We start from the raw sequence: 24577 nt of genomic DNA, 5'->3' as shown, positions 1-24577 counted from the left end.
TGCATCCACGTATACAATAAGTTATCAATTTTGGCATTAAAGGACTTTCCCTCACCTGCAACGTGAAGCACTTGATTGAATAAGACCCCATTTGTAAAGCACTAAACCCACAAGCTCTGATCCCTTCGTCACCAAATATCCCACACTGTTCAAACATTCCATGCCCATCTCAAGTTACCTCTTCCATTCTTCGTTTTCTTTAGGGTTTATGAGAATGACACCCAACCACAAAGGGTGCACAAACCTCAGATCCAACTAACTCTGCCTCCTCTATTTATTTAAGAGAGAGAACACATTCATAAATGGACTCCACACACTTACTATCCACCCCTCAAAATAGGAATATTTAAAGAACCTCAAATATAAGAGATGGTTGAATCACAAATAATGCCATGAAAAGTTAGTACAAGTATTTTAGTTCACAACATTTTAGTTTTTGGTCAAAGTAGTCATGTTAGATGAAAACTTTTAGTTGATTAATGGTCAATGTATATTGTTGATGTTTCATTTCTACGATTACTCGATTATTGACATGTCACATGTTATGTCATCACTTCAAGTGACGTGTCACGTGCCACATCATCACATTGGGTAACGTAATACATGTCACATTGGGTAACGTATTTTTTTGAAAAAAATTATTCATAAAATTACGTTTTGGTTCTGTTTAGGTATGATTTTGAAAAAAAAATTGAGTGACCAAATTGTAATCATAAGAATAGTTGGGTGATTAAATACTTAGTTTACCCTAAAAAAGATCTGCAATTTCCAATCTGGCCTGCATGCTTTTTGGTACGTGTTTCATTATTGCTTCAACCGTCACACAAAAGGAGAATTTACTACAACAGATTATTACAGCTTGTTTACGGTTGCAATAAAAGGTCCCCATCTACTTCACACATCTCCACCATCATTTTTTCCCCTCTTTCATTATATTTCATTCATTGTTCGCAACTTTTGTTGTGCTGCTCTTTCTTTTTCTTGGTTTCAAAGGTACAAACTTTTTTTGTATCTCCGGCGAAATGACACCTCCGGGTTCATTATCCGGCAACCAAGATGACGAAAACGACACGAGCAAGAAGAAATCGGGAGGGAAGCAGCAGCAGAATGTTCCATTGTTGAAGCTGTTTTCGTTTGCCGATTGTTACGATTACGTGCTCATGGCTCTGGGATCACTCGGTGCATGCGTGCATGGCGCTTCGGTCCCAGTTTTCTTCATCTTCTTCGGAAACTGATCAACATTATAGGCATGGCTTACCTCTTCCCCAAAGAAGCTTCTCATAAAGTTGCAAAAGTAAAATAAAAAACAATCCTTTCTCTAAATTTCTTATAAAAATGGTCACTTTTTGTTTGATCCGACTTTTTTTTTCATGCAGTACTCGTTGGATTTTGTATATCTCAGTGCGGCTATTCTGTTCTCCTCATGGATAGGTACGTATTTATGCATATATGTACGTATGCATATGTATAAGTATAACTTGAATGTGTATGAATTATATAGAGGTGGCTTGCTGGATGCACACCGGTGAGCGGCAAGCGGCGAAAATGAGGATGGCATATCTAAAGTCTATGCTAAATCAAGATATAACCTTATTTGACACCGAAGCTTCAACCGGCGAAGTCATATCTGCAATTACAAGTGACATTATTGTTGTTCAAGATGCCCTTTCCGAGAAGGTAAATTTATTCTTTTCACTTTGCGTTTATTGTGATTTCGAATATAAAGAAACAGTTATCTTTGTCGTGAAATAGCGATTTCGAACGAGACCGCTGTTGCTATATAGCAACCTGGTTTCAATATCGGACTGTTATTTAAATCTATGTTAAAACCGAATTAAAGTAGAACATAATGGCGTATTTGGAGTGGATGAACGGAGTTCCAAGAGCATTAATACGATCTGACGAAGCTTTTATAAGTCTGCAACCAAACTTAATAATAATAGCAAATAAATGGAAAGAAATTAGTTGTAAGCTTTGTCATTATAAATATGAAAATTGAATGAATTTTGCAAAGGCAGATTGAATTAACTAGCATTTATAGGTCGGTTGGTTGTTCGGTGTTTTTCTACTTTTGGAGTTGTATGATTATATATACTTCTTGCCAGCTTGTTCACAGCAAAAGCAGAAAACTATTGGTCAAAGAAAGGAATGGTTGTTGACTATTGATTGCAGTCTCCAATTATTTTTTTTAAAGTCCGTGACGATTATTAGATAATAAATGTTTAAAATCTTTCTTAAGCTTTGACAATGCACACCCGATAAATACAACTACTCAAACCCGGAAATATGTAAATATGAAATGGTGGTGAATGATGGCAGGTTGGGAATTTCATGCATTACATAAGCAGATTCATAGCAGGTTTCAGTATTGGCTTTGCTAGAGTATGGCAAATCAGCCTGGTAACACTCTCAATCGTTCCATTGATAGCCCTTGCCGGTGGCATTTATGCATATGTTGCCACGGGCCTCATTGCTAGAGTTCGGAACTCATATGTCAAAGCCGGTGAAATTGCTGAAGAGGTCGGTTTTGCAGTCTCCGGTTAATCCATTTCCCAACGTCACTGTCGATCCAAACTTTAGGACTGATGTTTGTGAATTTGCAGGTGATTGGTAATGTGAGAACAGTCCAAGCATTTGCAGGGGAAGAAAAGGCCGTGAAATCATACAAGGAAGCGTTGATGAATACGTACAAGTATGGTAGAAGAGCTGGCTTAACCAAGGGTCTAGGGCTCGGCTCACTGCATTGTGTGCTTTTTGTTTCTTGGGCATTGCTCGTTTGGTTCACCAGTATAGTTGTTCATAAGAACATTGCGAACGGTGGGGATTCATTTACTACCATGCTTAATGTTGTCATCTCTGGCCTGTAAGTTCCTACAAAGATAACTTATTTATGGATTAGATGTACAATTTCATGACCATTGTCGATTTCTGTATGCTTATGGTTCTGTGCAAATTGGTTTTGTTCTGTTGCAGGTCGTTAGGACAGGCGGCGCCGGACATCACTGCGTTTATTCGAGCAAGGGCGGCTGCCTATCCCATATTCGAGATGATCGAGAGGAATACAGTTAGCAAAACCAGCTCCAAAACTGGTCGTAAACTAGGCAAAGTGGAGGGCCACATTGAACTAAAGGATGTATCTTTCAGTTATCCATCTCGCCCCGATGTAAGTATCTTCAATAGGTTCTGCCTCAACATACCCGCTGGAAAGATTGTGGCACTTGTAGGAGGAAGCGGGTCGGGGAAGAGCACGGTCATATCGTTGATCGAAAGATTTTATGAGCCACTTGCTGGGGAAATATTGTTGGATGGGAATAATATCAAGAACCTTGACCTTAAATGGCTTAGACAACAGATCGGTTTGGTTAATCAGGAGCCTGCTCTTTTCGCAACAACCATTAGGGAAAACATTCTGTATGGAAAAGATGATGCTACTTTTGAGGAAATAACACGTGCCGCAAAACTTTCCGAGGCCATTACCTTTGTTAATAATCTCCCTGATAGGTTTGAGACTCAGGTATTCATTTACTATTGTCACTGTATCATACCTTTATCTGGAAGCAAATCCTATGTTCTATGATCATTGACTTGATAATCAAGTTTCTTGTAATAAGAATTTATAAGTATTTGGTGGGGATTTGCAGGTTGGTGAACGAGGAATACAACTATCAGGTGGACAGAAGCAAAGAATTGCGATATCTCGGGCCATAGTGAAGAATCCATCGATTCTTTTGCTTGATGAAGCAACAAGCGCCCTCGATGCAGAATCTGAGAAGAGTGTACAGGAGGCGCTTGATCGTGTGATGGTGGGACGAACGACAGTGGTGGTAGCTCACCGGCTTTCTACTATTAGGAATGCAGATGTGATTGCTGTTGTTCAAAGTGGGAAGATTGTTGAAACTGGCACTCACGATGAGCTTATTTCGAAACCGAACAGTGCCTATTCTTCACTCGTTCAGCTTCAAGAGACATCACCTTTGCAACGCTACCCCTCACAAGGTCCTACTTTGAGTAGGCCACTCAGCTTGAGTTATTCAAGAGAACTATCCCGAACTAGGACTAGCTTTGGTGCAAGTTTTCGTTCTGAAAAGGACTCAATTAGCCGTGCTGGTGCTGATGCAATTGATGCAGGGAAGGCAACTTACGTTTCACCTGGAAGACTGTATTCCATGATAGGACCTGACTGGTACTATGGGGTCTTTGGTACCATTACTGCATTGATTGCTGGAGCTCAGATGCCTCTATTTGCTCTTGGGGTTTCTCAAGCTCTTGTAGCCTATTACATGGACTGGGAGACAACGTGCCGTGAAGTCAAGAAAATCGCCATCCTGTTCTGTTGTGGTGCGGTTATAACAGTCATTGTTCATGCAATCGAGCACCTCTGTTTCGGTATCATGGGAGAGCGACTCACTCTTCGTGTGCGTGAAGTGATGTTTTCTGGTAATATGTTATCTAATCTTAGCAATCATTCAACATTGTGCAACGGTGTTTGTATTCTTATTCTTGCCTCGTAACTTCTATTTGCAGCCATTTTGAAGAACGAGATCGGTTGGTTCGATGACCTAAACAATGCAAGTTCCATGCTTGCATCGCGCCTAGAAACAGATGCAACTTTCTTAAGAGGTGTAGTCGTCGACCGGACATCGATTCTCATTCAGAATGTAGGCCTGGTGATAGCAGCCTTCATAATTGCATTCATCTTAAACTGGAGAATCACACTTGTTGTCTTGGCCACTTATCCGTTGATCATAAGCGGTCACATTAGCGAGGTTTGCACACCCTTCGCAGTCCCACCATGAATTTATATGAACACCATACATATTTAGTACTATACTGTTGTTCTTCCTATGATTCAGAAACTCTTCATGCAAGGCTATGGTGGTAACTTGAGCAAAGCATATCTAAAAGCAAACATGCTTGCCGGTGAGGCTGTCAGTAATATGCGTACCGTTGCTGCGTTCTGTGCCGAGGAAAAGATCCTCGATCTCTATTCCCGTGAGCTCGTAGAGCCTTCGAAGCGTTCATTTAAGCGTGGACAAATTGCAGGGATATTCTATGGCGTTTCGCAGTTCTTCATCTTCTCATCTTATGGCCTTGCCTTATGGTATGAAACTTGAGCTATAATGTACATACACACATATATAGAGACACAATCAGTGAATATATAATGTGTGTAGGTATGGTTCTACTTTAATGGGGAAGGAGCTAGCTACCTTCAAATCGGTCATGAAATCGTTTATGGTTTTGATTGTAACGGCATTAGCCATGGGAGAAACTCTGGCACTGGTCCCAGACCTTCTGAAAGGGAACCAAATGGTGGCATCCGTGTTCGAGATCATGGACCGGAAGACGCAGGTTGTCGGGGATGTCGGAGAAGAACTAAGTAGCGTGGAAGGCACCATTGAGCTAAGGGGCGTTAACTTTAGCTATCCATCAAGACCAGACGTGGTCATTTTCAAGGAATTTGATCTGAAAGTACGTTCAGGCAAGAGTATGGCACTTGTGGGGCAAAGCGGCTCCGGTAAGAGCTCGGTTCTCGCTCTTATACTTCGGTTCTACGATCCAACATCCGGGAACGTGATGATTGATGGTAAGTTTGTTTCAGAAATCTCCTAGACATCATTATTTTTCACTTTGACTTACATCTTACAGATATTTGTTGATCTTTTACAGGTAGAGACATCAAGAAACTGAGGCTGAAATCCCTTAGGAAACACATTGGATTAGTCCAACAAGAACCGGCTCTTTTCGCCACATCGATATACGAAAACATCCTATACGGCAAAGAAGGAGCTTCGGAATCCGAAGTAATCGAAGCTGCCAAACTTGCTAATGCACATACTTTCATAAGTTCCCTCCCTCAAGGCTACTCCACCAAAGTCGGTGAACGAGGGGTGCAACTCTCCGGCGGTCAGAAACAGAGAGTAGCCATCGCTCGAGCCGTCCTCAAGAACCCTGAAATCTTGCTGCTCGACGAAGCCACCAGCGCTCTCGACGTAGAGTCGGAGCGCGTGGTGCAGCAAGCTCTAGACCGGCTGATGAGGAATCGAACGACGGTGATGGTGGCGCATAGGCTGTCGACTATTAAAAACGCGGATCGGATATCAGTCATACAAGGAGGACGGATAATCGAGCAAGGGACGCATTCGAGCCTAGTCGAAAACAAAAACGGACCGTACTATAAGTTGATCAACCTTCAGCAGCAGCAGCTGGAACAATAGTGTCAATAAGAGAATAACAAGAAGAAGAAACAGGTTACTCAGACAATTTATGCAGCTGCTTTGATTAATATTTTACATATTTTTTTTGCTTCACTGAATGTGAATTTATCTGAGCTTAAGCCATTGTTTCCATATGAAGAAAATAATACTGATTTATATTGAAGAATACTCTATCAACTGCCTTTTTTTTTACCATTATTCTATCACAATAGCTTTCTTAATTTGCTATGTTTTTGCTGCATTCGAGTTAGTCCAAACGAACCGAAGGAACATGATGTTCAAGTTCGTTCATTTAAACGATAAACGAACATAAATAAACCAACATAAATTAATTGAGTTTATATTTGAGAAGAATTTTTTCTTTTTAAATAATTTTAAGATTTATATTTTCTTTAATTAATTTGAGTACTTTTTATTTGGGTTTAAATTAATTGAATTTAAAAATATTAATGGGTTTAGAGCCAAAATTTATTAAGTCTTTATATTTCAAACGAGTCTAGACAACATAAACGAATATAAACGAACGGATTATCGAACGTTCACGAACGTAAATGAATGAATGAGCCTTTTGTTCATGTTCATTTATTTAATTAAACAAACATAAAACATTATTCATGTTCGTTCGTTTAATAAATAAACGAATTTCCCATCGAACGGTTTGCTGAACGTTCAGTTCGTTTACATGCCTAATTCGATTGCATGTCATGCGTTAATAATACTTACAATTTAATTATGCAATTAAAATATTATTATAAATAGATCATTGAACATTAAAATTTAAATAGATTTTTTAATATAACTTAGTATAATAATAGATTTAATTCCAAAATTTATGTATTTTTATTAATTTGATCTTAATTTAAAATAATTAAATAAATTTAATCTTTCATATTTAAAATAAACATTAAACTTTAAATTTTATTACAAAAATGAACATATACCACTAAAGAGATTTTGTGACATGCTATAATAAAAAAAAATATCTCATTTGACCCTTCAAATGTAATAGAAAATTTATTCTACTGTTAGTTTTGATTGAAATAATTTTTATTAGGTTTATTGAACTTAAAACACAATAGATGTAAATAAATTAAATATTATTTTTTGTATCATATTATAAATATTGAATTTGTACAATACAAATGATTTGATATTACAATTTTAACTAAAATTTAAGTTTAGATGTATTTTTCTTATTAATGTGATAAACTCGAAACTATTATCTCCAATGGCTAAACTCGAAACCAAAATCAAGTGTCGTTTACGTATCATTCGGGAGCATCGCCGTTTTAGCAAGGCAACAAATGAAGGAAATCGCTCGAGCTTTGGTATCCAGTGGGCGGCCATTTTTGTGGGTGGTGAGAAACCAGAAAGCTAGAGGAGAAGAAGAAACCGAACAATATAAACTGAGTTGCAGAGAAGAACTAGAGAAGTTCGGGATGATAGTCCCATGGTGTTCACAAGTGGAAGTTTTGTCTCATCCATCGTTGGGTTACTTCGTGACTCATTGCGGGTAGAGCTCGACGTTGGAGAGCTTGGTCGTCGGAGTGCCCACGATGGTGTACCCTCAATGTTCCGATCAGGCGACGAATGCGAAGCTCATCGAAGATATGTGGGGGATGGGGGTTTATTTTATTTAATTTATTATTTTCATAAATCATTTTTTACTATTAAAAAATATTGCAGGTGGCATTTTGAAGGGTTAACGGTTAAATTTAACGTTCCGTAACGATTTGACTCATTTTAAGTGATGGAAAGAAATATTAGACATCAAATTAGAATGAAATAATCATTAGACACTAAACTAAAAAAACAGACATAAATTATACACCTTTTGTATACTTAAACTTATTCAAAATCATGAAATAATCAAGTTCAACAAGAATATGGAATGAAATAAACGTTAGACACTAAACTGGAAAAACGTACTTAAGTTGGACAATTTTATATACTTAAGCCTTAAACTTATTCACAATCATGGAAGAACCAAGTTCAATAAGAACATGTTGCCAACCCTGTTCCACGGCCAAGTGCACCGCAGCACGGAGACTATGCAGTTCAGCCAACCCTGATTCAAAGAATCCAGGTGAGGTAGTAGCTAGACCCCCCGGACCAAACCCTGCGTCATCCCGTGTAACGATACCTACAACAACAATTCGAGAAAACGAACCATTCGCACCATCCGCATTCAACTTGATGACTCCTTGTTTCATCCCTAGATTTTTAAGGGTTGGTAAATTTTTGGTTTTGAAGTCAGAGATCGATGTATTTTGACCAATTGAGCAAGTCAAATGTGAAACCTCTAATATAAAAATAGATTGCTCAGTTCAAATTGTAATATTTGCCGTGTTCATTTGAATTGAAATTGCAGCCAACCATATCCTCGTTCTTATCAAATTGGTAATAGTTTTACTGTAATTCAAAAGTCACGTGTTGCTTGGAGAGGAGAATGGCAGGCTGGAATTAAAAAAGGGCTAATTTACAAAAAAGGAAAAGCTGCTGCACCAATAAACTATTGAAAGAGCAGTTGGAGACTGTTGCAGATTTTTTGCTGGAGGGGATCAGATTATATGAACATTGAAATTAAGGGTGCAAATGATGTCAAAAATTGCAGGAAATTGACAATTTTGCTGACTGATATGGTGATGCCATAGACTTAAGGAAGCTGCTTCCAAGTCATTTGTTAAACCAAATATATAATATGATATTCCAATAAAATATAACAATGAAATGGTTCATTTGATTGAGGAAAAAAATTACAGTGAAAATGTAATTTAAAATGATTAAAAAATATAATTTTAACTTTAATAAGATATATCTCCTAGTTAACAATATAGTAATATAATAAACAATAAAATTATTTCTATCAATTTAAATGATGCTAAAAAAAAGTCGATAGTGCCATATAGTTAGATACCCTTTGCGGGAGCTTAACGATGCATTTAGAATTATTTCTCTATGTCTTCGTTGATATTGTCTATAGGTTCGAATAGAGATACAAAGATTATTGATAATTGCTATATATTTTTTAATGATGAAGTATGTATTTAAGGAAAAGTTTTGATTTTACTTTTCTTCGCATCCTTCGAATTTTCATGTTGGGATTGCGTTACCTTTTAGGATTAAAGGGAGTGTTATTCTATCTTTGATTTCTGGGTTAAAGAGAGTGTTATTCTCCTTAAGATTTTGGATTTGAGTAGTTACATTTGCAGGTTGTATGTATGTTGTCAATAATTAAGAACGATTAGAACATATATTAGATTATAATCCTCTCGTACTATTAAAAAAATTCTCTAACCCTAGTTTTAGGTTCTTCCAAATAAAAGATAAGTGTTTACAGACGTATATAAGATTTGATATCTGAAGATGAATTTATAAAAATTTAAAAGTGAAACAAATTATCAATAAAATATAAAGAAAATATATAAATTATATTAAAATTTAAAAATTTCAAACGAGAATTATGTCCTGTAGGTGCTGCTAGGTTACTTCCCGGTCTCTGTTTTTCCGTGGGAAAGTTGTGAAAATATTATAATCAAATAAAGAGAATGTTAATGACATCAATGGTTTGAACTTTGAATCACGTAGCGCATGCATGCACCTATAAAAACCACCTGCATCTCTCGTCTCCCTCCCAATATACAAAATTAAAACTCTTTCAGCAGCCCTTAATCACCAAGAGGAGATTTAATTAAGCTCTGTGATCGGCTGAAATGGGCAGGTCTCCATGCCGTGCTGATGATGCCAACGTGAAAAAGGGGCCTTGGACTCCAGATGAGGATCAGAAACTGGTCGATTACATCAACACAAACGGCCATGGAAGTTGGAGGTCTCTTCCGAAGCAAGCAGGCTTAAACAGATGTGGCAAAAGTTGCAGATTAAGGTGGACTAATTATTTGAGGCCTGATATCAAGAGAGGCAAATTCAGTGAAGAAGAAGAGAAACTTATCATCAACCTTCATTCAGTTCTTGGAAACAAGTATGAAATATTTCTGTTCTTTTTTTGCTTGTATCTCATGCTTAAGTTTCTTAAAAGATATGTTTTTTTTGCAGGTGGTCTAGGATTGTTTCTCATCTTCCTGGACGAACAGATAACGAGATTAAGAACTTTTGGAACACACACGTTAGGAGGAAGCTATTGAATCCGGGAATTGACCCTCACACCCACAAGCCAAGAACTGATCTTGATCACCTTTTGAACATTTCACAATTGCTTTGCGTGGCTCAATTAGGCAACTTGATGAACCCTCTGGACACTGTTTTTAAACTCCAGGCTGATGCTGCTCAACTAGCCGAAGCCCAATTACTACAGAATCTGATGCAGATTATGAACACGAATCAACGAGATCCCTGCCAACTTGAAGGATTAGCCGTACAACAAACACCTCAAAAAATCCCCATTCATGCTGGTGCAGCCCCTCAAAATCATCAGATTTTGAGGAATTCCTTTGAACAAAATGAAAATCAACTTCCTGGCTTGGTTTCAACATCTCCTGAGACTGCACAAGACTCCACTATCTATGAGGCTTGGGAGAAGCTGCTTATGGAAGATGAAGCCGATGGTGGTGCTTCCTACTGGAAAGAAATCCTCGAGTAGGTCTTTCTGATCTTCTTCATTTTCATTTCTTTTAAGTCCTTGCTTAATTGATTATACTCAAATTGTTTATTTTCTTGTTTTTGCAGCTTTATTTCATCAACTTCGTCACCAATCTCATGGTAGAGCACCTTTCGGCTTAATGGAGAAAAAATAATAATTCATCCAATATTATTTACATTTTATTTTGTCAGGGTTCTTTCATTTACTTTATTCATTTAGGAAGCTTATAATTGAGCTTCCTCTTTGTAAATTTTAGGCTTTGTTTTGTTCTTGTTAATCAATTCAATCAATAACAAATTTGAGATATAATATATTATATTTGCAAAATTCAATCCGAATTAATTCATCAATAGATCAAATAATAGTGATTAATTAAAAAAATGTTATATATTAAAACATGTTATATAGTCAAATATTTTTATTTTATTTTATTTTCTATCATTACATCCAAGATTGATGAATGGGACTAAGAGATGTTGTTCCTTCCGAAAATATTAAGTTCTCATGTATTTTAAATATTATATATATATTTTTTATTTTTTAAAATTATATAAATTTATATTTTAAAATATTATAAATTCGTCAATAAACATAAAATATTGGGTATGTTATATCAATATGAATCTAAAGAATAAAATGTTGAGTGCGGTGAGCATTAATAATTTCAGTTTTGGATGTTTGCATTTGTTTTGGTCACTAAAAGTCATAATATTAGTTGAACTATTGCCTTATAGCTGTGGTGAGGGTTTTCCGTCGGAAATAAGCCATTGACTGTCGGAAGAATTATATATCTCCAACCAAAACTATTACTAACTTTAGGAATTTTGTTGTTTTTAGAAGTTACGGGTTCGAACATCAACGATTATAACAAGGTGATAGAACGTTCATTATCAAATAGTTACGAGTATTAAGAATAAATACTACTTTATAATCACTTTAATAAAAAAAGAATGCTATGAACATTTTCTTCTTTCAAGAAATAGTGTAATAAAGACCTTATTTTATAAATAAATTAAAAGGTAAGTATTAAAATTATCATTTTGATTAAAATAAGTACTTAAAGCATTTTTTTCATTTAATTCTAAAAAGTTGACATGTAACATTAATGAAAGAATAATTTAGGTATTTAAATGAAAAATGTAATATACCTTAGTTACCTATTTTAACAAAAAAAAATACTTTAGGTATATATTTTGATCGAAATGATAACTTTGGATACTTATTTTGAAAAAAAGAAATTTTCGATACTTAGATAAAAAAGATGTATATTTTACGTACTTATTTGTGATATAAGACTTACATAAATGGCTAGGTCGTTTGCTTTATGCACAAGAATTTAATAGCTTCAACTGTTTAATGTCTATTGCTTTGAATCTAAGTGAACTCTGCATATACTTCACAAGTAAATTGCATGTCTTTGGAAGCAGATTTAATTAAACCATCCTTACCTTCAAAAACAAGACCTTAAGAATCGTTACTTCCAAATTTTGTTATCCATGGGATAGACTCTCCATATCCAACTGGATTTTGTACTGTGGGGCATGTTTTTTCAGCTCTGAGACTAGATTCTGAAGAGACAGAACATATCGATTTCGAAGTCGAAATTAACATAAGAAGCCGTACACTCGTTAGACATAAGATCTTAGTCGTCTTACTCGAACGAAGTCTCGACACATATGATGGTCCGTTAAAGTTTGAATCTTTTTTCTGACAAGAAACAACCTGCAATATAAGAACTAAAGAAGTAAATAAATATGGTGAGGTAAATAGCAGAACATGGTAGTAAACTACAAACACGTTTGGGCTTTGTTCTTCAATGATGCTTTTGGCCATTATTGAGAACTCATCTTCCCAGCCGCTCATGATCGGTTGACCTTCTTTAAAAGGGTAACTATAAATACAGCATTGTCAAGTTATGTGCATACCATAGTCTGTGATGTGGTGATCCTGCACATTCCATCAATTCATTTCTTACCCCGTCATCCATGTTGCCTCGAATGAACGAATTGCAACGCGTGGAATTCTCCGCCGTAGTCTCGGCTAATGCCTGAGGCAATTCGATACCTTCTTGTTTAGCAATGAAGTTCAAGGCTCCGACAATCTGCAAAGAAGATGATGGTTAAGGAAAAATAACCATTGGAATGATCTTGTTGAGGAAATAGACTTACCTCCATGTTTGATGGTGGAGGAAGATGGATTACCCTGCAGGTAGACTTGAGGACTTGAATTTTACCGACTTCCGCAGCAGAATATAACGTGAAGCCGACCCGTGTTCGTTAAGAAGCTTTGGATTCGGGGTTGAGCACTTTCCTGCCCGGTGGAAAACAATTGCTGCAGAAACAAGTTTAAGCATTCACAATTTCTGCATAGAAAAAACAACATACAAAGAGCTACACGCCTATACCTTTGGCATAGACATGAGGATAGTTACCTTTTCAAAGCCTTATCTGTTGCCTTAATTAGTAACTAGGCAACCTTCGTTGGATATCCTTTCATGGCAGATTCACAGAGGTTCAGCTCAAGGTGTTTAGCTGATACTTGTCACAATTTGACAAGTGTCACAATTTGACTAGAGGATTAAATTTATTAAATTAAAATTAGGATTAAATTGATATAATGTAAAAATGTTGAGGACTAAATATACAATTATGCCAATATTTTTAACTGCCACATCAGCAGTTCTGTCAATAGTTAACAACAACAATTAAATAAATAAGTAGTATGATTGACAAAATTAAAAGTTCGATGATAAAAGTAAAAGAGCTAAATAATTGAGTAGTCAATGGTATAGTTTACCCTATACTAAATCACATCACCATCTTCGGTTTTAGTGACCAATTGGAAAAAAACACAAGTTCATTAACCAAAATAGAAATTAGGTAATAATTAGATGACCAAACATGTTGTTTACTGTTTCTTTTTTGGGTTATTTTCGGATTTTACCCATTCAAGGTGATAAATGCTGTTGGCTAACAGTGGGGAAGAACTCAGAAGAGAGCTTCAATTTACTTTCACTTCTGCATTTTCATTTCCTTTAGTTTATCGAATTTATTCATTCTACTTTCTGCTTTTGTTTTTCTACTTCCCTGTCCTGTGATCTTCCATTATAAATACACAACACAGTTCTTTTAATCTACTTTGGAACTCATCGCCAATGGATTCTTTCCCAAGATCTTTCAATCCCAACAAGCACCTCAGAGAACAGTTAGCTACACTTTCTCCATTTCCAATTTCTCTTGAATCTTATGATAGTGGACCCCGTTGTTTAAAACCGTTATAATCTGCAGATTCGTGAGCAATTTGCCTGATCTTCCATGCTGGAAGTCTTCGCCTTTCTGAACAGTGTCGCTGTGAGTTTTTTCAATCCTTCAATTCCTTTTTAATTTATTTATCTCTCTAATAAAACAATGTTTTTTTGTTAAATTTCCTATTCAGCTTCTAGTGCTTTTGCGGTACACTTTCTGCTTTCAAGCCGTGAACGGTAAGGTTATCGATTCTTATAACCTTTTCTATTACGTACTTTAAACTGAAACTTATGTGCTGTGTAGAATTCATGAGTGATTTTTTTTTAATCTGATTGAACAGATGTTAGTAGGAATATAAAGTCTTACCTAGCCTCATTAGCTTTGGATTTTGTCTTCGTTGTACTACCCTCACTTTTAATTTTCACTGTAAGTACTCCCAACTAGCTACTAAAGATTTCGTTGGAATCCCCCAAATTCAACTTTTGTTTGACAAAAAAGAGTTATTGGTATGATAGGTTCTGCCAGAGTGGTTATATGAATGCACAATTGGATTATTTTTATTGCTGATCTTCTCTAATGTTGTCAAAAGGTAGAAGTTGAAGATACTTCTTATACATGTTATTTTTTCAATCATTACTTTAATGAGAACTGTTTTTTATGTACGAGTATATTAACTCAAAACCTTGTAATGCAGAACTTACTGTTTGCCTTATTCGGAAGGACCTAATGCTGTTAGGGCAAGCATATCATCTTATAGGATTGTAACGGTGTGCCTACTTGAATGTCATGCAAATTGGTTTCTTTTTAAATAAATATCTTTGCTGCCTTCATGTACTTCTCTAATTTGTGATAAAATTTTCAGTTGGAATATTATTTCTAATCTTTGTCACATGCTTGTGTATCTTGGCTGTTGAATTCAGAATATATCCTAGAGAATTTGCTAAGACAGAGACTTACGGGACTGGCTTGGTAAGATATTATCAAGGTCCTTATTTTTCTTTATATCTTCATGATAATTATTTGCATGTTTGCTATCAATTTAGCAGGAAGTAGATACTTTTACTTTTATAAAGGTAAAACCCATGTTAACATTTAATTACATATCCTCGCAGATAAAATTTTTGTTATCATTGTCTTCAGAACGGGTGCCTATGTTCAATCACTTTGAGCAGTTCAAAGGGGTATCTACATTCTTTGATAAACACTATTACGTATGGAAAGTGGATGGCTACATTAATTCACTTTGAGAACTTCTGAAATTGTCTTGTTAATATTCCAAAACTTATTGCATTTGTTTGTATTTTCAGTAAAAATTTATGTTTCTATCCTGGCAAATAGCAATCCCAATTATTTTATCTTATCGATGTTTTTGAACCTTTGCATAATTTTTGTCAGATGAACCTTGGGGTTGGCTCCTTTGTGATAATGAATGCACTTACTTCACGTCAAGCACGAAACATCTCATCATCAATGTGAGATTCTTTTCTGGATGCTGGTGTCAACTTGTCTTGTATAATGCTTGTCACTGTAAATTCCTTTTCTTTTGAGCACGTGCTATTAGTGGCATAACAATTTTTCTTTTGTGTATGCAGCATAGCTAAATTTGGTATGCAGTATATAGGTATATACTGTTTCAGATCTATGTCCTACTAATTTTTCTTAATGCTTCTGAAGGAGTCGGTGGAAGGCAGCCTTTAGATCTACAACCCCGCTACTACTGTTAGGATTTCCTAGACTTGTATCTACATTGAGTCTAGATTATCAGGTAGATATATTTCTTTGCACCGGATATTTTGTAATAATAGTTTTTTGCAATGGCATCAGATAAGTTATTTACCATGTCCGCGCACTAATATAAAACAGATGAAATTCTGGGAGATGTGTAAAATAACGCTATAAACCAGTTTGTATTCGTGACCAGAAATCCCTCTGTATTTACTGAGAGTATTTTGCATAATAATCGTAGTATTTATACAAACTGGTTTGAGTGAATGATGCATTTTTAGATGTTGATAGTTCAACCTTTCACCTGGTGGTGATTGATAATTAATACTTTTTTTCCTTTAATTCCATTTCTTCCTTACAGGTGCATGTGGGGGAATACCACATGAACTGGAATTTCTTTTTCACACTTGCTGGTGTATCTATTTTCACATCCATTTTAAATGTTCCTGCAAAATATTCTGGAATTCTGGGTTTAGAAATTTTAGTTGGTATACCTTCCTATTTATGCAGTTTATTTATATATTCTGATATTTGCTATTTGATTCTTCGTATACGATAATTTGACTTTCTAACTCTAAGGGTACCAAAGTTGGTTGACTAATGGGCTAAATGTCTATCTTCTTTCCAATGAAAGGGGTATGGATATCATAAGCAGAAACAAGGAGGGGATTTTTAGCTTATTTGGTAAGGAAAATTCAGGACTCTACCTGATGTCCTATTGCTATATGTGTTTATCATAGTTTTTGTTTACACGTACAGCTTTATTCTTGGGTAGTTGTTTGTAAGATTCTTTTGATCCCAATTCCTGAGCAAGAAACAAACAATATTCTTTGCATTTTGATGTCAATCTTCGACTCAAGTCTCACCTAGCTGAAAAGAAGATTGTACTGATTTGAAAGAAAATGAAAATTATTAAAAAAATAGAAGAATTTCTGGATTAATTTTTAGTGCCCGTTCTTTCATTGGAGATCTGTGTCATCTTGATTTGTTTCCACATTCCACAGAATAATAGGCTATTGTTCTTTTCATCAAAAATAAAATAAAATGGGGCTGCAGTCTATGCTTTCCCTTTTCATCATGTCATCTGATATAAGATTTTGTCAACTGATTACTTGTTATCATACCTAGGATACTGGGGTATGTATCTTATTGGTGTTCAGGTGAGCTACTACCTCTTCTTTGAAAACCGTCCTACCAAGAAGAGAAGCAAGCATGAAACACAAATCAGAATCTGCCTTCTTTCGCTTGTGTTTTGGTATATATATCTCTCACGTGATTTTTGTTGCCAAAACTGGTTGTGTTGATCCAATAAATTGATTGCGTGGAAAGTAACCTGATTTTTGTTCCATCTGTTCGCTGCAGAATTTTAACATTGGTTATATACAGGCATGTTGAAAGAATATCACGTAGAATGGTAGGACATGCTACTCATATATTTACTAATTTGTAAAACTATTTTGGAATTAACAATCATGATTCACCGTGCTATGGAATTTCTGCAGTGCAACCTGGCTTATGTTATTTGGGTGGTGGCTCAAAATTTACAGGTTATTCTTATTTACTCTCTTAAATAAGTCAAGAATTTAAAGTCAATGTTCATCACCCATTTAGTATTTAAGGTCATTACATTTAGTATATAAGGGTAGGACTAAATCATAGGCAGTATTATTGCGTTTCTTGTTTTCTTTTTATTTTTCTGTATGTAGTGATTGGTTGGGCACATGTTGAACCATCTTGGCCTTGTAATATCTATTTTCAGTCAACATCGAATCTCAAATGTACCACTTTAGATATTTTTAATGCTCAAAAAGAGGCTTGGACGATGTTGGTTCTATGATATATATGCATGCCGACTACTAGTTTCAGTGAAAAATGGAGGGTATTCTATGAGCAAGTTCCCTTTTCTTTTAAGATATATTTTGGTGGAGATGTGAAACTCAGTTTTACATTTGCAAATCAGTGTCTTGTGCAGAAATGGTGTCAAATGGTGAGACTGAGGAATCTTTGTTTCGACTTAGGAATAAAAATCAAGTATCAACCATGACATCGATAGGAATTTTCGGGTCCAAAGTAGCCATATTTGTTCTCTACAGCCTCTCAACAAAAGCTCACTCAAATTTTGTCAGCGGGCCCTTGCCTTTTTACCTTTTTCTTGGTCTCTTTAGTTGTTTTACTCGGACTCAGATTTGAATGTTGAGTCGAAGTATGTGTGCATCTCGTCTTACTCATGTTGAGATATGCATCAGGTACAGGTGCTTTGAAAAAAATTAAGAGACCGAGAGGCATAGTCATTTTTTTTGGGTATAATTGGTGAACATAGATGCGATTACTGACAAAAGATAATTAAGAGATTGACCCTTTTGAACAGTGATGGATGTGTATAGTTTTAGGCTTATATAACAAATAACTACCTAAAGTATATCATCTTTTTCATTCAAGTACTTAAAGTATATTTTTGGTCAAAATAAGTTCCTAAAGTTATCTTTTTGGTCAAAATAGGTACCTAAAGTATTCTTTAATTAATACCACATGTCAAGTTTTTTAGAACTTAGATGAAAAAGTTTGAATAGTTTAGGTACCTATTTTGATTAAAAAGAGGTGTTTATTTTGACCGAAAAATACTTTAGGTACTTAAATGAAAAATAGAGTATACTTTAGGTACTTATTTGTGATATAAGCCATAGTTTTATTACGTGGTGCATGGCTAAAGAAAGGTTTAACCCTTGTTTCAGCTCCAAGCAATGCGATTCCTCTCCGATAACTTCATTGGAAGCAAAGTTTTAGCTCTCCAAAGAGCATTTGACCGGAATTTATTGGCTCGTTTTCTCGTGGTAAAGTGGCCATCCCTCTGTTTTCATTAATTCATTCATTCATGTATGACTTGAAGAAATTCTTTGTTGTCCTCAACCATCATCTCAAACTAGAAAGAAATAACTTACCAGGTATTCTTGCCTTCTCATTTATGGCATGCAGGCAAAATCTGCTGAGGGGACTGGTAAACTTATCTGTGGATACCATATTAGCCTCGTCGTCAACGGCTGTTTTCATCCTGGTTTCATATTCTGACTGTGTTTTCATGGTGCTACTAGATTTTTCTGGCCTTAAGTATAAATTTTGGTGGGTTTACAGACAGTGACGTAACTATTAACGTGAGGCTTTTAATTTTCAAAAGAATTGTGTTTTGAGCTATAGCTCTGCTATACCTCTATGAACCAACTAGGCTTCTTTTGTTCCCAATGGCCCCGTTTTCTGGTCGACGTTCTAATTTCTGAAACTTATACTGATCACTTCTACAGGAGAAATACTTTCTTGGTAACTGTATGAGTCGAATTCTCGTTGCAACAATATTTCATCGGAGAATTCTATGGGAGTGGGAGGTGGAGGATGACAATGTTGCACCATTGTTGGCACGATACAAGCCACAAAAACACTGAACAATCTATATCCAAGATCCTTGGATTCTTATCATCAAATTTTATTGTCTAACTGTTTAATTTATCTTAGTCAAATCAATATTACGCCTATATCCTTCCTGATTTAACGAGTATCATTGCATGATATGATTCTCTATGATGCACTATGGCATATAAGCATGTGAAATTTTGCTGAATGAGAAAGCATGGTATGTAATCAAAGTTGAAAGAAAGAAGCAAACCCAAGCCTAAAGGGCATCATGAAAAGCAAAGCCAAAGCACAATCTATGAAGCCTTAAATCCTATAGGCATTCAAAAGACATACCAGGGGTGAACAAAACTCGGTCCAAAATCGATTAAAGCGATCAAATAGACCAAATACTTTCTCCCATTTGAGACGTATAACTGTCTTTCTTTCTACATAAATCTGGGATATTCTTTTCTTCTCTTGAAAATGAAAAAGGGTTATGGACAACTAATCGCTTTTGCGTCTTTTTCAACATGTATATCTTACACCAAGCAATACCCTTTTCTTTTCATATTTGAAGAGTTCCGTTTTTTCTTCTTGGTATCAGAACAAGAACCTCAGCAGGTCTAATTCTCCAAACAAGCAAAAAAAATGGCATTGAGCAACAATGTGATAGGTGCAATCAACTTCGTTGCCATGCTGCTCTCGATTCCGATTATCGGTGCCGGAATCTGGCTCGCCAATCAACCAGACAATTCATGTATGAAGATCTTCCAATGGCCCATCATAACGTTAGGGGTCTTAATCTTGGTTGTAGGTCTAGCAGGGTTTATAGGAGCGTTTTGGCGCATCCCTGTGCTCCTTACGGCTTACCTTGTTGCCATGCTCGTCCTCATCATATTGCTTGCATGCTTGGTTATTTTCATCTATGCTGTAACCATTAGAGGCACGGGCCACGCCGAACCCAGTCGGGCGTACTTGGAATACCATCTCGAAGATTTCTCGATATGGCTTCAACGAAGAGTCCGAAGTTCCTACAAGTGGGAAAGGATAAAAACATGTCTGAGCTCAACACAGATATGTCCTTCACTGAACCAGAGCTATTCATCTCCTATAGATTTCTTTAATGCTCATTTATCTCCCATAGAGGTTAGATTCTTCAACGTGTTATTATATTTTTATCCAAATTATAATCGAAAATTAAGTTTTATGTAATTCTAGTGATAGGATATTACTAATTAATTAATTTTATTTAATAAGTAAATAAGTAATTATTTTGTAAACATGTAATCCTAAAACTCTCTATAAGGTTTATGTTGTGGAGATAAATTTTGTAGGGATATTGAGAGAGTGATTTAAGATACTATGAGTTTTTATATAGATACCAGATTTTAGGATACATGGTATACCATGTATTTGTAATCTTTCATGATCTCTATGTTTATAATGGATTAATATTTTTCTCATCCGTAGAGATAGATAAGGTTGAATCACGTTTAAAAAGGGACGAGTCTACGTTATAGGTGGGATGGGCAATGGCCCCAACTTGATTGGATAATTACCTTTTAAGCCACTAGTAGTTTTAAAATCAATGTAGTTAAGCCTTCGTCTCTCTCAAAACCTTTTGGTATAATTATTTTTATGATACCATGAATTTTAAAATTAATGGAATTAAGTCTTGACCTAAAATGTTTATGGTGTAATTACTTTTTAAGACCCTTGAATTTTCAAAATTAATGAAGTTACCATTAACATCTTAATTTTTACGGTTTAGTTAATTTTTATGACCCTATTTACTTTGAAGTTAAACAATTTACCTACCTCACAGTTCAATCATGGCTTCGTCTTTAACATTAAATATTATCTTTTGCGCATGTATTATTTTATATTGATATTGTTCTAATTGTTTTTCCTCTTACGGATTCCTAACGATGTCCTAATCATATTTTAATCTATATCATTTTTCTTTTGTTGACAGTCCGGGTGCTGTAAGCCACCAACGGCGTGTGGTTACACAATTGTGAACCCAACAAATTGGATCAGCCCCATCAGCAACATAGCAGACCCCGATTGTGTTCGGTGGAACAATGACCAAGACCAGCTCTGCTACAGTTGTAATTCTTGCAAAGCAGGGCTGCTCGCAAATCTGAAGCAAGAATGGAGAAAAGCCGATATAATATTGCTTATAACTCTTATTGCTTTGATATGCGTGTATGTCGTAGGGTGCTGTGCCTTTAGAAATGCCCAAACCGAGGACTTGTTTAGAAAATATAGGCAAGGTTATTCGTGAGGGAAACAAGGTTATTTTAAAGAATAGGGACTAAAACCCCAAATTGATCGTAGTATAGGGACGAAAATCAGAATTCGATCATTATCTTTTCTTTTCATGTTTCATGAACTTTGAGTTGAAATTCAATCTAATATTCTCTGTTAAAGTTAACGGTGTTTATCGTTTATTTATTTTATAATCATTTGTATTTGATTCAAATATAAATTAATATGAGTCGGATAATGCAGAGGTAAGGATAATGCTTTTAATCCAGTTTGTTCAATTCATAAACGTTAGAATTCAAACATATGACTTAACTTAAGGGATCTAGTGTCTCATCCTACTGGATTAAATGGTCGTTTGCACTAGTAGATGCATTAAGGGTTGAGGGTGGACACGTGACCACCCGAAATTCGATTTTTTTTTTCTGATTAGTCATCTATTTTATTGATTGTGTACACCCTGAAAATTTATTGTAACCACCTTGAAATCTGAAATTTCTTTGATTATGAACTATTTTATTGATGACGCCCACCTTGAAATTTTGTTTATGTCTATCTCGTTCAAAATATTTATATCCTTAACATATATGTGTTTACCCTCAAAAATATTTTTGGATCCGTTATTGGTTGTTTGTGATAGTGTTTAGCTTTAATAATAGATAATGATGTTTGTATATATTTATCATTTTTTTCCAAGTTGTCTTATCATATTTTAACTATTTCCTTGTACAATCCTATGCTATTTTTCAGTGTTTAATTTGTACATTTTAATGATTTTAGAAAAATATTGATTAATATAATATAATCAATTCTAATTTTATAAGTTCATTTCGTAATTTTATTGCATTCCCTCTATTCAACAAATATAACAACTACTAATTTAGAAATTCCATCCGTCTCAACGACATTCTTGTAATTAATGTTAGGGTAAATTATGCATTTAGTATCTAAACTATCGGTTTTGGTCTATTTTAACATCTAAACTTTTAATTTTTCAATACAATACCTAAAGTTTGGTTTTTGTTTCATTTTAGTATCCGCTGTAAAAAATTTTAGTTTTTGTTTCATTCTAATACTACCGTTTCAGAATTTAAAGTAAGTTTTGATTTTTTTTTGAAAGTTTAGGTATTAAAACAGGCAAAAACTGGTAGTTTAAGTACTAAACGCGTTAAAAATTTTAACGACCACGTACTAAAATGAAATGAAAACTAAATGTTAGGTATGATATTAAAAAATTGAAAATTTAGGTACTAAAAGGGACCAAAACTGATAATTTAGATACTAAACACTAAGTTTACCCTTAATATAAAGTATGTGGAGGGCAGTTGTTAATAAAACCATGCTAAAACGGGCAGTAATAACTAATAAGCCTCATCGATACAATCTATTACACCGGTTTTGACTTTCAAATGAACAAATTTCAGTCAGCGTTGACTATTTTTCCGGTCCTGAAATTTAGTTAGTCACAACACAGTATTATGGTCAACGGTGCTGACATCATTAATTGGTTAAACCAACTCCAAACTAACCACAATTTTTTTATAAATCAGAGGTAAGAACAAAGTATTATGGTCAAAGTAATTAATAAAATCACGTGCTTATTCCTAAATAAAAACCGTATAAAATTCCAAAGCAGGTTAGAGGGGGAGGTACTTCCATAACCGATGATTGCAAAAAAAAAAAAAAATGAGACCTCAATCATACACACACCATGTGGGGTTATAAATGAAGGGGTTTGCATCACTAATATATATATATATTTAACAACTTTGGCATTTCATAAAGGGACCTAACATTTACATCACTACAAAGGACTCTCCAAACAATCGACATATTGTGTTTTCTTTTATCGAGGCACTCTTGACGTCCTTACTCTCGAAACGTCGTTAAAAACAATGTTATAAATCTATTTTGTTATAGTGATTTGTCAATAAAAATACTAAATTAATCCATAATAGCGTCACGTGTGGCCGGTAACATTGCATTATAAAGGACATTAGGGAACTATTTTGGCGAACCGATCACCCAAGGACAAATGAATTAATTATCAATGTGACATTAGTGGGGGTGCTAATGGACCCACGCCCCGTTTGCTAGCAAAATATAAGCATCAGATAAGGATTATTTAAAATAAATAAAATGACAGGGACCCTATTTTCATGTGTATTGTATTCAATAGAAGGCAAGTGATGAATCAAAAGGTCTATAGGATCAAAGATCATGCATTTGGTATGCATTTCATATAAACATCAACACCCATCAAATCAATTCAAAAGGGTGGTTAAGTCATATCCCCTTTCGCCACTTCCCTTTAAGAACTTTATTTGTTTTTATCCTATATGACCATATTGTGATATCCTACAAAGCTACCACCACCGCAGCCACTAACACACACTCACACACACACACATATATATATATATAAAATTGAAATCAAAGTAATTAATATTATATCAGTATTGTCATTGTGTTTATATTTATCGTATCAATTATTGATGAAAAAAATTATTTTGTAAGTTGATATTTTCTGATAAGAGAAAAGGTAACTTCGAGAAGAAGATAGACGATGTGCCCTTAGTCTAGAGAGAAGAGGTCTCCTTCTTCAATCTTTCCTCGAGGTATACATACATTGGTTATAGGGGTGTTATACTTACAATGATAATAGATGTTAAATTTATTTTAAGTGAATTTTTTTGTGAGTTTGTCAAAGATTCATTTAATTATAAGTAGGGATGGCAATAGATCTTAAACCTAATTTAAATTCGTAGATCCAAATATGTTTTATAAGGTCTGGATCCTAAATTTTTGGGCCTGATAAATTTGAACCGGATCTAAATCCTCTTACTGAAGTATAAATCTGAGTTTGAATCTAAAACTATGATACCAAATATGAACCCATTTACCCGTTTATAAAAAAACATACCTTTAATTTTAAAATATATATAAATTACATAATAAGATTTATATATATATATATATATTCTATAGAGGAAAACATCAAATAGTCGGAAGATTTATGCAATAAAATGAGGTGCGGTTGTCGAGATGATCTTTAGGAGACGTCTTTGAAAGTATAAGACCATCCTATAGGACATGTCGGATCAATAGAATTATATCTTTTTAAGAATTAATAAAAATAT

The 24577-nt window shown here is 35.0% G+C and overlaps 3 protein-coding genes and 1 pseudogene across 3 annotated transcripts; all 4 read left to right on the top strand.

The window, feature by feature from the left end:
* The first annotated feature begins 973 nt into the window (after positions 1-973).
* LOC120204378 (ABC transporter B family member 2-like) lies at positions 974-6413 on the top strand. Its single transcript, XM_039204478.1, is given in 12 exon segments — positions 974-1227; positions 1230-1294; positions 1377-1431; positions 1502-1677; positions 2320-2520; positions 2604-2863; positions 2974-3514; positions 3642-4437; positions 4525-4766; positions 4854-5101; positions 5175-5587; positions 5671-6413. Coding segments are annotated over 12 exon segments (3750 nt in total). The 5' UTR covers positions 974-1022; the 3' UTR covers positions 6219-6413.
* Positions 6414-9913: 3500 nt separating this feature from the next.
* On the top strand, positions 9914-10938 carry LOC120204355 (transcription factor MYB39-like). The gene is made up of 3 exons (XM_039204446.1): positions 9914-10197; positions 10272-10811; positions 10902-10938. The coding sequence occupies exons 1-3, from the start codon at positions 9932-9934 to the stop codon at positions 10936-10938; spliced, it is 843 nt and encodes a 280-aa protein (XP_039060377.1). The 5' UTR covers positions 9914-9931.
* Positions 10939-13807: 2869 nt separating this feature from the next.
* Positions 13808-18858, top strand: LOC120204354 (annotated as a pseudogene).
* Positions 18859-19796: 938 nt separating this feature from the next.
* On the top strand, positions 19797-21503 carry LOC120204338 (protein TORNADO 2-like). Its single transcript, XM_039204435.1, has 2 exons — positions 19797-20315; positions 21145-21503. The coding sequence occupies exons 1-2, from the start codon at positions 19818-19820 to the stop codon at positions 21454-21456; spliced, it is 810 nt and encodes a 269-aa protein (XP_039060366.1). The 5' UTR covers positions 19797-19817; the 3' UTR covers positions 21457-21503.
* The last annotated feature ends 3074 nt before the right edge of the window (positions 21504-24577 follow it).

Source organism: Hibiscus syriacus, unplaced genomic scaffold, assembly GCF_006381635.1.
Source record: "Hibiscus syriacus cultivar Baekdansim isolate YM2019G1 unplaced genomic scaffold, ASM638163v2 tig00010865_pilon, whole genome shotgun sequence".
NCBI lineage: Eukaryota > Viridiplantae > Streptophyta > Magnoliopsida > Malvales > Malvaceae > Hibiscus > Hibiscus syriacus.
This window is presented reverse-complemented; position numbering and strand designations above follow the sequence as displayed.

What these genes read in the sequence shown, in the direction of transcription:
- LOC120204355 (XM_039204446.1), top strand. Translation starts at nt 9,932, where the DNA reads ATGGGCAGGTCTCCATGCCGTGCTGATGATGCCAACGTGAAAAAGGGG. An exon ending in CATTCAGTTCTTGGAAACAA is followed by an intron (nt 10,198 to 10,271) that starts GTATGAAATATT and finishes TTTTTTTTGCAG; the next exon opens with GTGGTCTAGGATTGTTTCTC. An exon ending in TACTGGAAAGAAATCCTCGA is followed by an intron (nt 10,812 to 10,901) that starts GTAGGTCTTTCT and finishes TTGTTTTTGCAG; the next exon opens with CTTTATTTCATCAACTTCGT.
- LOC120204338 (XM_039204435.1), top strand. Translation starts at nt 19,818, where the DNA reads ATGGCATTGAGCAACAATGTGATAGGTGCAATCAACTTCGTTGCCATG. An exon ending in CTCATTTATCTCCCATAGAG is followed by an intron (nt 20,316 to 21,144) that starts GTTAGATTCTTC and finishes TTTTGTTGACAG; the next exon opens with TCCGGGTGCTGTAAGCCACC.